Below are 16650 nucleotides of genomic sequence, written 5' to 3' on the forward strand. Positions count from 1 at the left end.
CCTCCGGAGGCCAAAAACGTCCCATTTTGACAACTTCTGGTGGGACCAGAAGTTGTCAAATGGGGCGTTTAAGGCCTCCGGGGGGGGGAAGGCCGTCTTCGCCCTCCCCAGACTCCTAGAGAGGCCCTGGAAGCTGGGGACAGCAAAAAACGGGCCTTCCGGTCCCACCGGAAGTTGTTAAATGGGCCATTTTCGGCTTCCGGAGGACCTCCGGGTGGGTGAGGGGAGGCTGTTTTTGCCCTCCCCAGACACCTAGAGAGGCCCTGGAACCAGGTGAGAAAAAACGACGGGCCTTCCCCACCCCACCCAGGCCCTTCGGAAGCAGGAAACAGCCTGTTTCCCTACTTTTGGTAGGCCCAGAAGACCCGAAAATCAGCTGGCGTGCCGGAGCTCAGCTCACATGCCCACTGATATGGCTACGCATGCCACTTGTGGCACGTGTGCCATAGGTTTGCCATCACGAACCTAAACTATTCCAAGCGAAGGTGCCTTTTGCTATTGGCCATTATTATTTAAACAGTAAGGTGTTGACAATAGCTAATTGTTTCTTTGCTTCTTTAAAAAAAAGGATTTTCCTTTCCTCCTTTAAGGTAACGCATGTGCCTGGCTTTGGAAAAATAACTGGCAAAAACCAGGTCACCGCAACGAAAGCCGATGGCAGTACTCAGGTTATCAATACCAAGAACATCCTTATAGCGACAGGTTCCGAAGTAACACCTTTCCAAGGAATTACGGTACGGCTTGACTTCGAAATTTAGCTAACGTCATATTCACTCGGAATATTATTGGTGAGAAAATATTTTCTTAAATTACCCTGTTTCCCTGGAAATAAGCCCTAACCGGAAAATAAGCCCTTGCATGATTTTTCAGGATGCTCGTAATATAAGCCCTACCCCAAAAATAAGCCCCAGTTAAGATCGTCAGCCAGACGGATGTATTTAGTACCATATTTTCCCCAAAAGATCTAGCCCTGAGTCCTTTGGGAGTAGGGCAGTATATAAATCCAAAAATAAAATAAATAAAATAAAAATAACCAGAAAATGAGCCCTAATGTGTCTTTTGGAGCAAAAATTAATAAGCCCGATCTTATTTTCAGGGAAATACGGTATTACTATGTGGAGGAATTGTCCAAACTTGGCAACTTTAAGCCCTAACACAGATTAACACAGATTAACAGAGTTGGAAGGGGCCTTATAGGTCATCTAGTCTAACCCCCACTCAAGCAGGAGACTTGAGACATTTCTGACAAATGGCAGTCCAATCTCTTCTTGAAAGCCTCCAGTGATGAAGCTCCCACAACTTCTGAAGGCAACTTCTGTTCCATGGGTTGATTGTTCTCACTGTCAGAAAGTTCCTCCTCATTTCTAGGTTGAATCTCTCCTTGGTCAGTTTCCATCCATTATTTCCTTATCTGGCCTTCGGGGGCTTTGAAAAATAGCTTTACCTCCTCCTCTCTGTGACAGAGATTGGAAGACTGCTCTCATTTAATTTAATTTCCATCCATTGCTTCTTGTCCTGCCTTCAGGTGCTTTGGAAAACAGCTTGAGACCCCCTCTTCTCTGTGGCAGCCCCCCAAATATTGGAAGCCTGCTATCATGTCTCCCCTGGTCCTTCTCTTCACTCGATTAGCCATGCCCAGTTCCTGTAACCGTTCTTCATATGTTTTAGCCTCCAGTCCCCTAATCATCTTTGTTGCTCTTCTCTGCACTCTTTCTAGAGTCTCCACATCTTTTTTATAGTGTGGTGATCAAAACCGGATGCAGTACTCTAGGTGTGGTCTTACTAAGGCTTTATAGAGTGGTATTAGTACCTCACTCGAGCTTGATTGTATCCCTCCGTTAATGCGAGGGATGGGCCTGGTGGCTCAGCAGACTAAAAGCATTGTGATTAACACCAGCTGTCTGCAATTACTGTAAGTTCGAATCTCACCAGGCTCAAGGTTGACTCGGCCTTCCATCCTTTCTAAGGTAGGTGAAATGAGGACCCAGTTTGTGGGGGCAATAAGCTGACTTTGTATAAATATACAAAAGGATGAAGGCTATTGCTTAACGCATTGTAAGCCGCCCTGAGTCTCCGGAGAAGGGCGGCATATAAATCAAATTAATAAAAAAAATGCAATTTAGGATTGCATTGGCTGTCTCATATTTAGCTGATTGTCCACTAAGACTCCAAGATCCCTCTCACAGTCACTGCTATTAAGCCTGGTTTCCCCCAGTTTATATGTGTGCTTTTGGTTTTTCTTACCTAAGTGTAAGACTTTACTTTTCTCTACATTGAATTTCATTTTGTTAAATATTATGTCGACTGGCGACTCCCAGGGGGAGGGCCTTCTCTGTGAGGGCTCCAACCCTTTGGAATGAACTGCTGCCCCCGGAGATACGGAATATCCCTGATCTCCGTGCTTTCCGCCGTGCCCTCAAGACCCTGATGTTCCAACAGGCGGGGCTAAACATACGAACATGTGAATGATTTTTTTAAAAATGTTATCTAATTCTGGGTTTTATTTAATTGGCCAAACTAAGTAATAATTTTAATTAGCAATTTTATGATGTTTGTGTGTCTATATTTTTCTTGACTGTACACCGCCTTGAGTCCTACGGGAGAAAGGCGGTATAGAAATAAAATAAATAAATAAATAAATAAATAGGGCCCAGTGTTCACATCTGTCAAGATCCATCTGGATCTTGAGCCTATCTTCTAGGGTGTTAGCTATTCCTGCCATCTTAGTATCATCTGCAAATTTGGTGAGTTCCCCTTCTATTCCCTCATCTAAGCCGTTTATGAAGATATTGAAGAGTACTGGGCCTAAGACGGAAATTTGTAGCACTCCACTGTTTACTTCTCTCCATGTAGACTTAGAGTCTACATGGCTGGGGAATTCTGGGAGTTGAAGTCCACCTGTCTTAAAGTTGCCAAGTTTGGATGCCCCTGTAAATTTAGATTTAAATTTCTTGGAGAAAGCTGTGTCCATGTAAAGAAGATTTTTTTTCCTCTCTCTCTCTCTCTCTCTCTCTCTCTCAATTTATTTAGATTGATGAAGACACCGTCGTATCGTCCACTGGCGCGCTGTCTTTGAAACAAGTCCCTGAAAAAATGGTGGTCATTGGTGCAGGAGTGATTGGTGTAGAACTGGTGAGAAACGGGCTTGGGGGGGAAAAATGTGATTTTCAGTGTCTCTAATGAAATGCAATGGCTAGATAGTTGGATGGGACGTGTCCACTATTATAGGATAACGCTGATTTTAAAATTGCAGTACGGTTTACCAGCGGACTTTGGGAATAAATTCCAAGTTTATTATCTACAAAGATCTCTATGACCCAATAGCAAGATAATATCACTTGCCTTACCAAAATTGAATTTGCCCCAAATTGAAGTCGTGAACAACTCAAGAAGATCTCCTTCCTCCATGTTGGGAAATGCTCAGCCAGGAAGGGAGGGGGGAGGAATCAAACAGGGAATTAGCCTTGAATCACTGCAGTAATAGTATAGTAATGTAGGTTGTGTTTGGTGTGAAGTTGATGGTAAAGAGTGCATAATGTTTGAACTCATGCTTCTATTTTATTTATTTATTTATTAAATTTATATCCCACCCTTCTCCCCGAAGGGACTCAGGGCGGTGAACAGCCGAGAATTAAAATAACATGCATTATAAAAGTTAAAATAACTAAGAATAAATTAAATTAAATTCTAGAGACCTGTGGAGCTTATTTATTTATAGCTCACTTTTATTATTTTTATAAACCACACAAAAAAGGCAAACATATCCAACGCATCTTCCTCCTCGTATTTTCCACACAACAACCACCCTGTGAGATGGTTGGGCTGAGAGAGAGTGACAGGCCCAAAGTCACCCAGCCGTCTTTCATGCCTAAGGCGGGACTAGAACTCACCATCTCCTGGTGATTGGCCCAAAGTAACCCAACTGGCTTTCATTCGTAACGTGGGACTAGAACTCACTATCTCCTGGTGATTGGCCCAGAATCAACCAGTCCTCTTTTATGCCTAAAGCGGGACTAGAACTCACCATCTCCTGGTGATTGGCTTAGAGTCAGCCAACTGGCTTTCATGCCTAAGGTGGGACTAGAACTCACCATCTCCTGGTGATTGGTCCAGAATCAACCAGCCCTCTTTCATGCTTAAGGCGGGATTAGAACTCACTATCTCCTGTTGATTGGCTCAGAGTCAGCCAACTGGCTTTCATGCGTAAAACAGGGCTAGAACTCACCATCTCCTGGTGATTGGCTGAAACTGAACCAGCTGACTTTAATGCGTAAGACAGGGCTAGAACTCACTGCCTCCTGGTGATTGGCCCAAAGTCAACCAGTCCTCTTTCATGCATAAGAAAGGACTAGAATTCACCATCTCCTAGTGATTTACCCAAAGTCACCCAGCTGTCTTCCATGCCTAAGGTGGGACTAGAACTCACCATCTCCTGGTGATTGGCCCAAAGTCAGCCAACTAGCTTTTATGCCTAAGGTGGGACTAGAACTCACCGTCTCCTGGTGATTGGCCCAAAGTCAGCCAACTATGCCTAAGGTGGGACTAGAACTCACCGTCTCCTGGTGATTTACCCAAGTCACCCAGCTTTCTTCCATGCCTAAGGCAAGACTAGAACTCACCATCTCCTGGTGATTGGCCCAGAGTCACCCAGCTGTCTTCCATGCCTAAGGCAGGACTGGAACTCACCGTCGCCCAGTTTCCAGTCGAGAACCTTAATCACTAGACCCAAGCTGGTGCTATGCTTTATGCTTTGTAAACGCACTTTGCGTGCATGTTTCGCTTTGCACGCTCTACAAGAAGTCCTCTTGGTCGGCAGCTGACTTGTCTGGCATAAAAGTTTGGAAATTATTTTTATCATTAGGTGGTGGTGGAAAAAAAAAAAGAAAAGAAAATTAATGAATTAGTCCCCTTCCATCATGTGGATTGTTGTCCCACGACGTAAAAAGGGTGTGAATTTCACGTTGGAAGAATGCTTTATTTCATGACGGATATTAGCTTGCTCGGCGTGAAGTTTGTTCACTTGTTTTTGTAAAGCTGTTTTGAAAACCTGTTTGATCCCAGGGTTCAGTTTGGCAGCGTCTGGGTGCCGACGTGACAGCGGTGGAATTCTTGGGCCACGTCGGTGGATTGGGCATCGATATGGAGATATCCAAGAACTTCCAACGCATTCTCCAGAAACAAGGACTTAAATTTAAACTCAACACGAAAGTAACCGGCGCCACCAAGAAACCAGATGGAAAGATTGATGTTGCGTAAGTATTCAATAGGCAAATAACTGATTTTTTTTTTTTAATTTGATTTATATGCCGCCCTTCTCCGGAGACTCAGGGCGGCTTACAATGCGTTAAGCAATAGCCTTCATACTTTTGTATATTTTATACAAAGTCAGCTTATTGTCCCCATAAACTGGGTCCTCATTTTACCTACCTTAGGAAGGATGGAAGGCTGAGTCAACCTTGAGCCGGGCAAGATTTGAACTTACTTTAATTGCAGACAGCTGGTGTTAAATTACAGTGCTTTAAGTCTGCAGAGCTATCCAGGGTCCTGGATAGCTTTTAAGGCGTTTTCTCCCGTAACATCTTCATCCCTCTAGTATTAAGACTGGAAAACATGGCATGCTTTCAGAGAGTTGGGAAATTATAAATTTGTTCGATATGATATACAGTGGTGGGTTCCAAAATTTTTTACTACCGGTTCTGTGGGTGTGGCTTGGTGGGCGTGGCATGACTTGGTGCCTCTATTCCAATAGGAATAGAGATAGGAATAGAATAGAACAGAGAACAGAATCAGGAATTAGGAATAGAGTAGAGCAGAAAAGAATAGAATGGAATCAGGAATAGGCATAGAATAGAACACAGAACAGAACAACATGGAATGGAATGGAACGGAATGAAACAGAATCACGAATAGAACAGAACAGAACGGAATCAGGAATAGGAATAGAACAGAACAGAGAACAGAACAGAACATGGAATGGAATAGGAATAGAACAGAACAGAAAAGAAAAAGGAATAGAAAAGAATAGAATGGAATCAGGAATAGGCATAGAATAGAACAGAGAACAGAACAGAGCAGAACAACATGGAATGGAATAGAACGAAATGAAACAGAATCAGGAATAGAACAGAAAAGAACAGAACGGAATCAGGAATGGGAATAGAACAGAACAGAATAGAGAACGGAACAGAACAGAACAAAACAAAACAACATGGAATGGAACGGAACAGAATCAGGAATAGAATAGAATAGAATAGAATAGAATAGAATAGAATAGAATAGAATAGAATAGAATAGAATAGAATAGAATAGAATAGAATAGAATCAGGAATCAGGAATCAGGAATCTAGAATAGAATAGAACAGAGAACAGAACAGAACAATTTAGAATAGAGAATGGAACAGAACAGAACAACATGGAATGGAATGGCAGAGTTGGAACTAGTCCGACCCCCTGCTTAGGCAGGAAACCCTATACAATTTCAGACAAATCTCTTCTTAAAAACTTTTACAACTGTGCCCAGAAAGGTGGGGCAAAACTGACTTAACAAACATCTCACTTGGCAAAAAGAAATTTTGGGCTCAATTGTGTTCATACCTGTATTGAATTTTACCCTTTTTTCCTTAGAATTGAAGCCGCAGCCGGTGGCAAAACAGAAGTGATCACTTGTGATGTCCTTCTGGTCTGTATCGGTCGGCGTCCCTTCACCAACAATCTTGGCCTGGAACATGTGGGAATCGAACTAGATAACCGTGGAAGAATCCCCATCAACAACAGGTTCCAAACCAAAGTTCCAAAGTAAGTTGCAAGTGGTTAGGATTGTGGTTTATCTCGGAAGCTCCTGAACGAAACGAAGAACGATTGTCATATTAAGTGTGACTTAACTCGCTATTTTCCCGAGCTTCGTTCTAATTCAGTCTGATAAGCGTTGTTCAAATCAGGAACAGTTGTCTTTATTTCCCATCCTTTGGATTAAAAAAATGATTGGGGTCTAAATTCTAAATGAGAAGACAAAAGAGTTCAAATTTAAGTCACCTTTATCTAAAAGCACTGGCTATTTTTTTTCTCTTTTGTTAATTCATTCTACAAAGACCATTTGAGGCCAAAAGGTAACCCTGTTCTTTACATACATAGTAATATTTTTATTTATTTATTTGGATTCTGCCTTTACTGTTTTTGCAAATAACTCAAAGCAGTGAATATATCCAAAACACCTTCCTTCTCCTATTTTCCCCACAACAACAACAACCTTGTGAGGTGGGTGAGAGACTGGCCCAAAGTCACCCAGCTGGCTTTCATGCCTAATAAGGCAGGATTAGAATTCACCGTCTCCTTGTGATTGGCCCAAAATCTCCCAGCCGACTTTCGTAAGGCGGGATTAGAACTCAAAATCTCCTTATGATTGGCCCAAAGTCATCCAGCCAGCTTTCATGACTAAGGCGGGACTAGATCTCAAATTCGCCTGGTGATTGGCCCAAAGTCACCCAACCAGCTGTCATGAATAAGACGGGACTGGATGTCAAAATTTCCTTGTGATTGGCCCAAAGTCACACAGCCAGCTTTCGTCACTAAGGCGGGACTAGAACTCAAAGTCTCCTTACGATTGGCCCAAAATCACCCAGCTGGCTTTTATGCCTAATAAGGCAGGACTAGAATTCACCGTCTCCTTGTGATTGGCCCAAAATCTCCCAGCCGACTTTCGTAAGGCGGGACTAGAACTCAAAGTCTCCTTACGATTGGCCCAAAGTCACCCAGCTAGCTTTTGTGGCTAAGGTGGGACTAGATGTCAAAGTCTCCTTGTAATTGGCCGAAAGTCACCCAGTCTCTTTCATCCCTTTCATTCCACATCGCCATGTGGAACTAGAATTCACCATCTCCAGTGGTGGGCTGCTGCAGGTTTGGACCAGTTCGGACGAACCGGTAGTTTCGACCAGCGATTGGCTCTGCCCACCCACCCTGGCGCTATCACCTCCTATATAATCCCTGGTTTTTCTATGCCGCGCGCTCACATTTTTGGTTCTGGCCGAACCAGTTGTAGCCCGCCACTGACCACCTCCTGCTTTCTAGCATGGTGCCTTAATCCCTGGACCCGTGATGGTGAACCTATGGCACGCATGCCACAGGTGACACACGGAGCCATATCGGTGGGCACGCGAACTCAGCTGATTTTCGGGCCTTCTGGGCCCACCGGAAGTCGGCAAATGGGCTGTTTCCGGCCTCCGGAGAGTGGGGAAGGCTGTTTTCACCCTCCCCAGACTCCTAGAAAGGCTCTGGAGCCCGGGGAGAGCAAAAAACGGGCCTACCAGGCCCACCATGCCATCACGTGCATGCACACGGGGGCAGGGCGCATAGAATTATGGGTGGGCACATGCACGGGCAACCCCCCCCTCGTGCTCCACCCGCTTTTGGCACGCAATGGCAAGAAGGTTAGCCATCACTGCCCTATAGACCAAACTATCTTTCTCTAATTCTTTTTTTTTTTTTAACTTGACAGCATTTATGCAATCGGGGACGTCGTCGCTGGCCCCATGCTTGCTCACAAAGCCGAAGACGAAGGGATTTTATGCGTCGAGGGAATGGCCGGCGGCGCGGTCCACATCGACTACAACTGTGTGCCGTCGGTCATCTACACACACCCGGAAGTCTCCTGGGTTGGCAAATCGGAAGAGCAGCTGAAGGAAGAGGTGGGCCTCGTCATGTTTCATTCTGCTGGTGGCGGAGGTTGGGCAGGGCGTTCGTTTAGAAAGAGAAGAACAAATGGAGATGTTAGGAGGTTTTCAAGAAAAGGTTGGACGGCCATTTGCCTGGGGTGATATAATTTAATTTAATATTTAAATTTATATATTATTTATATATATCTGTCAGGAGCCTTGGTGGAGCAGCGGACTAAAGCGCTGTTAAATAGCACTTAGCTGCCAGCTGCCTGCAATTACTGCAAGTTCAAATCTCACCAGGCTCAAGGTTGACTCAGCCTTCCATCCTTTCGAGGTAGGTAAAATGAGGACCCGGTTTGTGGGGGCAATAAACTGACTTTGTATAAAAAAATAACACCGCTTAGGAGGGGGCCGAAAGCCCTACTAAGCAGGTATATACAAAAGTATGAAGGCTATTGCTTAACGCATTGTAAGCCGCCCTGAGTCTCCGGAGAAGGACGGCATATAAATCGAACCAATAAATGAATGAATGGCAGGAGGTTGGACTAGAAGACCTCCAAGGACCCTTCTATCCCTATGATTCTGAGAAATTCGAGCTTAAGAGAAAACCTGGCATGCATTCTGAACTGTCCCGTATTACACCAGCCGAGAGGAGCTTTGTCTTCTCAATTAAAAAGTTTGAATGGAGGTAAAATTAGCTATGCTTTTATAGAAATGGGTGGCATAAGGTAATCGGTCCGATCGTGGCTCTGATTTAAATTGGCTCCAAACCATTTAAAAGAGGGGTCCCCAACCCCTGGTCCGTGGCCCGCTACTGGGCTGTGGCCTATTTGGAATTGGGCCGCGCAAGTGGCTGGCTGGAGCTCGTGCATGGCTTAGGACTTGGGTACTTGCGGGACCGCCTACTACCACCAATAGCCTCCCACCGGCCGGTACGCTCCCATAGAGAGGGGCTCCTCCGGGTGCCGTCGGCCAAGCAATGTCGACTGGCGGCCCCCAGGGGGAGAACCTTCTCTGTGGGGGCACCTACTATCTGGAACGAGCTCCCCCCGGAGATACGGAGGATCCCGGATCTGCACACCTTCCGCCGTGCTCTTAAGACCTTTTTATTCCACCAGGCGGGCCTGGCCTAACTTTCTCCCTCTTTTTAAACATTTTTAATTTTTTAATATTTTTTAGTATTTTTAATATTCAAAGTTTAAATTTGTTTTAAATTGATTGGGGTTTTTTAATTTGTCTGGGCCAAACTATTTAATTCGATTTTATTTCTGCTTTTTAAATTTTGTATGTATGTATTTTATTGTTGGCTGTTCACCGCCCTGAGTCCTTCGGGAGTAGGGCGGTATATCAATAATCAAATAAAAGTAAAAGTAAAAAGTAAAGCATGCGCCCACAGCTCAACTTGCTCGAGTGGCAAGCTGGCGGGCAATTCTGCACACGCGTGATGGGCAAGTCATGCATATATGCGCCGGTCCACCACATCCACAAGTGACCTGCACTTGTGCATCCCCGGCCCACGACTCACATAAGGGCTGCGTGTGTGTGAGCATGCTCGCGCGGCCCAGTTCCCCTGTTCCGCGCCCCCAACCCAAGCTGGCTCGCCAAGTCATAAATTTTGGGCATTACTTGATTTAAAGGATTATCTATGTGCGCACATATGTATCTAAGGATTTTTAAGATAGTGGTGACGGCCACTGAAGATTGCGCTGCCAAAACTGTGCATCAAATCAGGGGCTTCAGTTGTTGGCTTTTTTAAACATTAAATCCTAAAATACAATATAGTGCCTTAGCCACCACTAATAATGTAATATGGTGACTTGTCGGCCGCCCCCCCCCCCCCAGCAGCCGAATCAGAGGAGGAGGAGGCGGCGTGGGAGTCAGAGTCGGCATCAAGGCAACCTGAGAGCTCCTAGGAGAAAGAGGGAATGGAGCGGGCAGAGAGAGAGACGGAGGCGGAGCCTGGGCTGTCCATCAGTCCTCAGGTGGAGAGTCAACAGCCCCCAGGTCTGGAGGTGGCTGATGAGGAAGAGGAGGAACAGCTGGGTCCAGTGCCTGACGCACGGATGCGCAGAAGGCAGAGGAGAGGAGAGCAGTGGAAATCTATGGGCCGGTCCTTGGGACGGAAGAGCCACCGCAGCTAGCAAAGCCCCACTCTAGCTCTGGGGATAAAAGGCAGGGGCGGAGATGAATAGATGTGGCAGACAACTATTCCTCTCTCTGCCGGACAAACTTGTTAGCCTGTGTTGAGAGAGGAACTTTTTGCCGGGGCTGCTGGCGCTTCTAATAAAGGAATCTTTGATTTAACTTCAGAGGGTATGTTGTGTTGGGGAGCTGGGCCAGAACATGTACCGTATTTTTCGGAGTATAAGACGCACCTTTCCCCCCCCTAAAAGGGGGTGAAAATTTAGGTACGTCTTATACACCGAATGTAGCCCCGCCCACCCACTGTCCCCCCATCCTTTGGCCTCTACCTCGCAGCAACTACCTCCTTGCAAGCAAACAGCAAGAAAAAACAGCTCCTTTCAGCTTCAGCACAGCCTAATTAGCACAACTTGATTGGATCGGCCTCCCGACTCTCAGCTGATTTGCTCTTGGCTGTTTTGCGCAGGGCTCTGCTGCTGGCCGCAAGGAGGTAAATTGCTGGGAGCAGATTTTTTTTTCCCCCTTGTGCTAATCAAGCTATGCTGAAAACGAAAATGAAAGTAAAGCAGGCTGTTTGCTGTTTGCTGCAAGGAGGCAAAATTGCTCAGAGGCAGAGGCAGATTTCTTTTTCTTGTTTTTCCTCACCAAAAAAGGTAGGTGCGTCGTATACTCCGAAAAATACGGTAGTTTACTGGAGTCCCAAAACATAAGAAAGGATCATATATTCTAGTGGCCTCTGTTGATGTCATCTCTGCGCTCCCTGTAACCCACAATAGTTGGGGGTCGGGAAATGCTATGGCCAGCCACAAAAAGATTGCTCACCTTCCTTTCAAAGCCATCTGAAGATACCAATGAAATCAAGTAAAATGCAAATGTGGAAAAAAAAAAATGAAATACCTTTGCAGACGGGAAATTAGTATGACTCTTCTAACATGTAGGATTTTTTGCTGTTGTTATTACAGGCAGTTCTTGACTTGGCGACCATAATTGAGCCCAACATTTCTGTTGCTAAGGGAGACAGTTTAGTGAGCTTTGTCCCATTTGATTCACCGTTGTTAAGGGACTCACTGCAATTAAGTTAGTGACACCGTTGTTAAGTGAATCTGCCGTCCCCCTTGACTTTGCTTGTCAGAAGAGGGATCACATAACCCCAGGACACTGCAACTGTCATAAATACGAGTCAGTTGCCCAGCGTCCGAATTTTGATTACGTGACCACGGGGATGCTGCCAACGGTCGTTAAGTGTGAAAAACGGTCGTAAGTCACTTTTTTTCAGTGCCGTTGTAACTTTGAACAGCTATTAAATGAAGTGTTGTAAGTCAAGGACCGCCTGGATTATCATTTGAAGGTTTAGTTGAGTGTTCATAATCTCTTTGAGGGGAAGGTCAGATTTTGGGTCAGTGGCAGAGGTGGGTTTCAGCAGGTTCGGACCAGTTCTGGAGAACCGGTAGCGGAAATTTTGAGTAGTTCAGAGAACCGGTAGTAAAAATTCCAAACTGGCCCCACCCCCATCTATTCTCTGCCTCCCGAGTCCCAGCTTTTCAGGAGGGAATGGGGATTTTACAGTATCCTTCCCTTGGAGTGGGGTGGGAATGGAGATTTTACAGTATCCTTCCTCTGCCCCGCCCACCAAGCCATGCCCCGCCCACCAAGCCATGCCATGCCATGCCCACCAAGCCACACCCACAGAACCGGTAGTAATAAATTTTTGAAACCCACCACTTGTCAGTGGCTGTATCTCTTAAAACTTCCGTGAATTTATAATGTTGGCTTGTTTTCAGGGAACAGAATACAAGATTGGTAAATTCCCTTTTGCGGCTAACAGCCGAGCCAAGACCAACGCTGACACAGATGGGCTGGTGAAGATCTTAAGTCACAAAACAACAGACCGGATGCTGGGAGCGCATATTCTAGGCGCCGTGAGTATGCCGAAGGATCCGCCCGTATTGTAATGTTGCGCAGCGTTGAGTAACTTTACTTCTAGCAGTAAAGTTATAGAATAGGAAACAGGCACTGACATATAAGCAGCGGCTGATGTCTTGTAGAAAGGTAATTGCCTGCATTTAAGGCTACTGTTATAAAGTTCTTTCCAGCATATAAGCAGTTGTGTAGTTGTTGTGCATGTGATTTTTGTCAGGCTGCTTGTCAGACTTCGATGCTATCTCAAAATAAATGAATTTCCAAACTGCCAATCTTTAAGGAAATTTTCTCTTTATTCGAGTACAGCAACCGGATCATGGCTCGTGCGGTCAGGACTGACCTTTGCCCCCCAATCCCTCCCTTTCCACTCCCCAATTCTCTGCTTCTTATTGGCTATCTTCCAAGTCACTCTCCTGACTTCTTTTCTCGCCAGTTCACAGGAATGTTCCCCCCCTTTTCATTTCCAAGGAGACCGAGCTTCAGAGGCATTTAGCAGGCAAAAGTTCAGGCTTTATCTCCCTTTTCTATGTCAGCGCTGAGACGCTGACACTGCTATTTTTAAAAGCCATGAATACACACAACCGTTGTGGGGTTTTTTTTAGGAGTTACACTGGGAAGGGAGCATGAGGGCTCATCGTTTAAAGTCACTGAGCTTGTCAGCTGGAAAGTTGAAAATTGAGGTTTGAGACCCGAGCACCAACGCGATGGGGTGAGCTCCCGTTCCTTGCTCCAGCTCCTGCACACCCAACAGTTCAAAAGCATGCAAATGGGAGTAGATAAATAGGTACCAATTCGGTGGGAAGGAACGGTGTTCCATGCGCCTTTGGCATATAGATATGCTGGCCACGTGACCACGGGAATTGTCTTCGGACAACGCTGGCTCCCTCGGCCAAGAAACAGAGAGGAGTACTGCCCCCTAGAATGGGACATGACTGTACAGGAAAATCTGGGGGCCATTCTCATCCATCACTGTGATTATTCCTTCTCTAGGGTGCCGGTGAAATGGTTAATGAAGCCGCTCTGGCAATGGAATATGGTGCATCATGTGAGGATGTAGCCAGAGTTTGCCATGCCCATCCGGTAAGTTCCCACGACTTGGTCACCTATGTTGGCATTATGGGGATACATTTATTTGATCCTGCCTTCGTTATTTCTACAAATAACTCAAAGCGATCAACGTGTCCAGTACATCTCCCGCCTAATGTTTGCCCCACAACAACAGCTCCTTGGGGTGGAGTGGGTTAGTCTGGGGGAGAGGGAGAGGGAGTGAGTGGCCCAAAGTCACCCAGTTGGCTTTCATGCCTAAAATGGGACTAGAACTCACCGTCTCCTGGTGATTGGCCCAAAGGTATCCAGCTGCCTTTAATGCCTAAGGCAGGACTAGAACTCACCGTCTCCTGGTGATTCACCCAGCCGGCTTTCATGCCTAAGGCAGGACTAGAACTCACCGTTTCCTGGTGATTGGCCCAAAGTCATCCAGTTGGCTTTCATGCCTAAGGTGGGACTAGAACTCACCATCTCCTGGTGATTGGCCCAAAGTCATCCAGTTGGCTTTCATGCCAAAGACAGGACTAGAACTCACAGTCTCCTGGTGATTGGCCCAGTCATCCAGTTGGCTTTCATGCCTAAGGCGGGACTAGAACTCACAGTCTCCTGGTGATTGGCCCAAAGTCATCCAGTTGGCTTTCATGCCAAAGACAGGACTAGAACTCACAGTCTCCTGGTGATTGGCCCAAAGTCATCCAGTTGGCTTTCATGCCTAAGGCGGGACTAGAACTCACAGTCTCCTGGTGATTGGCCCAAAGTCATCCAGTTGGTTTCATGCCTAAGGCGGGACTAGAACTCAGTCTCCTGGTGATTGGCCCAAAGTCATCCAGTTGGCTTTCATGCCAAAGACAGGACTAGAACTCACCGTCTCCTGGTGATTGGCCCAAAGTCATCCAGTTGGTTTCATGCCTAAGGCGGGACTAGAACTCACAGTCTCCCGGGTGATTGGCCCAAAGTCATCCAGTTGGCTTTCATGCCTAAGGCGGGACGAGAACTCACCGTCTCCTGGTGATTGGCCCAAAGTCATCCAGTTGGCTTTCATGCCTAAGGCGGGACTAGAACTCACCGTCTCCTGGTGATTGGCCCAACGTCATCCAGTTGGCTTTCATGCCTAAGGCGGGACTAGAACTCACCGTCTACTGGTGATTGGCCCAAAGCCATCCAGTTGGCTTTCATGCCTAAGGCGGGACTAGAACTCACCGTCTCTTGGTGATTGGTCCAAAGTCACCCAATTGGTTTTCATGCCTAAGGCAGGACTAGAACTCACCACTAGCCTTGTGCCTTAACCACTAGCACTTAGACTTATATACCGCTTCACAGCCCTCTCTAAGCGGTTTACAGAGTCAGCCTATGGCTCCCAACAATCTGGCTCCTCATTTTACCGACCTCGGAAGGATGGAAGGCTGAGTTCAACCCCTAAACTGGTCAGGATCGAACTGTTGGCAGTCGGCAGAGTTAACCTGCAATACTGCATTCTAACCACTGAGCCAACACGGCTCTTAGACCACAAGCGACTCTCTATGAAAGTTCTTCATAATAATTGATGAAGGTTCTACCTCGTTGCATCGTTTTCCTTTCTTACCTTCCCCCCCATTCATATCTCCATTTTTTTTTTCTGTGTCCCTCCAACAGACGGTATCTGAAGCTTTCAGAGAAGCCAACCTAGCAGCTTCCTTTGGCAAAGCGATCAACTTTTAAAGCGAAGGGACGTCCGTGGTCTTGTGAAAAGCACATTTTTTTTCCTCCCCTGTGAAACTGACCGAACGCTTGATGGAAAACCGAGTCTTTGCAATTATTCCCGGGCCTTAATTAAGTGAACTTTAGTTCCAAAAAAGAAAAAAAAAGAAGAAAAGCTAAAATATTTAAACAAATAGAGGTTTGGATTTAATTAACCAACAGCTGTGTATTATATGATCAATACTATATTTGTATTATTGATTGTTCCTTCTTAAGTTTCACAGAAGAAAAACAGCAGCAGTATCAAGCAAATGGATGGAGCGATCTTAAAGCGATCTTCATCCATTTCTTTCAAATATAAATGTCTGATATTATGCCATGTTGTTGCTTTGTCATTGGCGCATCCCGATGATTTAAAATAAGCCGTTGTCACCTTTGCACAATGCAGTTAACAATTGAAGTGAAAGCGAGCAATAGACCTAGGCCCGATTTATACACATATAGTTAACGTTTAAGAATATTTGAAACTTGATTCATTTTATCCTCGATCACAATGTAAAGGGACTTTTAAAATAGCCATGGATCTCTGCTGCATCAGTAATCACTTGCAGGCATTTTTTTTAATAACGGCGAACTCCTTTGTTTTAGTGACATTTTGCAAAAGAGAAAAGAAAGATTCACAAAATCAATATACATCTGTGCTTGATAATAATAATAATTATTATTTTTGTGAAGCTTCTTGGTTTCCGAATTTTAAAACTGTATCTTGAGAGTTAAAAAAAATACAGAGGGAAAAACTTAAAAATTACGTTGGCTTGGTAATACAAAATGGTTTTGCGTTTTTTATTATTCTCTGGGCAATTTGGTCTTTGATAGCTTTCCCCACCCCCTCCTCCTTCCTGAAGATAAAAGTACTATATACAGTAGTGGCCAAAATTGTGGAAACCTTTTATTTATTTATTTATTGGCTCAATTTATATGCCGCCCTTCTCCGGAGACTCAGGGCGGCTTACAATGTGTTAAGCAATAGCCTTCATACTTTTGTATATACCTGCTTAGTAGGGCTTTCGGCTGCCCCCTAAGCGGTGTTCTTTTTTATACCAAGTCAGCTTATTGCCCCCACAATCCGGGTCCTCATTTTACCCACCTCGGAAGGATGGAAGGCTGAGTCAACCTTGAGCCTGGTGAGATTTGAACTTGCGGTAATTGCAGG

General features: G+C 45.4%; 1 protein-coding gene across 1 annotated transcript in view; it reads left to right on the plus strand.

Moving 5' to 3' along the window:
- Positions 1-16266, plus strand: part of DLD (dihydrolipoamide dehydrogenase) — a 31850-nt gene extending 15584 nt beyond the window's left edge. The window contains exons 7-14 of the mRNA XM_087873369.1: positions 591-734; positions 3031-3132; positions 5062-5252; positions 6625-6795; positions 8492-8681; positions 12575-12712; positions 13704-13793; positions 15393-16266. Of these exons, the coding sequence (XP_087729495.1) occupies positions 591-734; positions 3031-3132; positions 5062-5252; positions 6625-6795; positions 8492-8681; positions 12575-12712; positions 13704-13793; positions 15393-15458 (1092 nt within the window). The 3' untranslated portion in view covers positions 15459-16266. The remainder of the gene's footprint in view (positions 1-590; positions 735-3030; positions 3133-5061; positions 5253-6624; positions 6796-8491; positions 8682-12574; positions 12713-13703; positions 13794-15392) is intronic.
- The last annotated feature ends 384 nt before the right edge of the window (positions 16267-16650 follow it).

Source organism: Pantherophis guttatus, chromosome 7 (genome assembly GCF_059756535.1).
Source record: "Pantherophis guttatus breed Tessera chromosome 7, ASM5975653v1, whole genome shotgun sequence".
NCBI classification, from domain to species: domain Eukaryota; kingdom Metazoa; phylum Chordata; class Lepidosauria; order Squamata; family Colubridae; genus Pantherophis; species Pantherophis guttatus.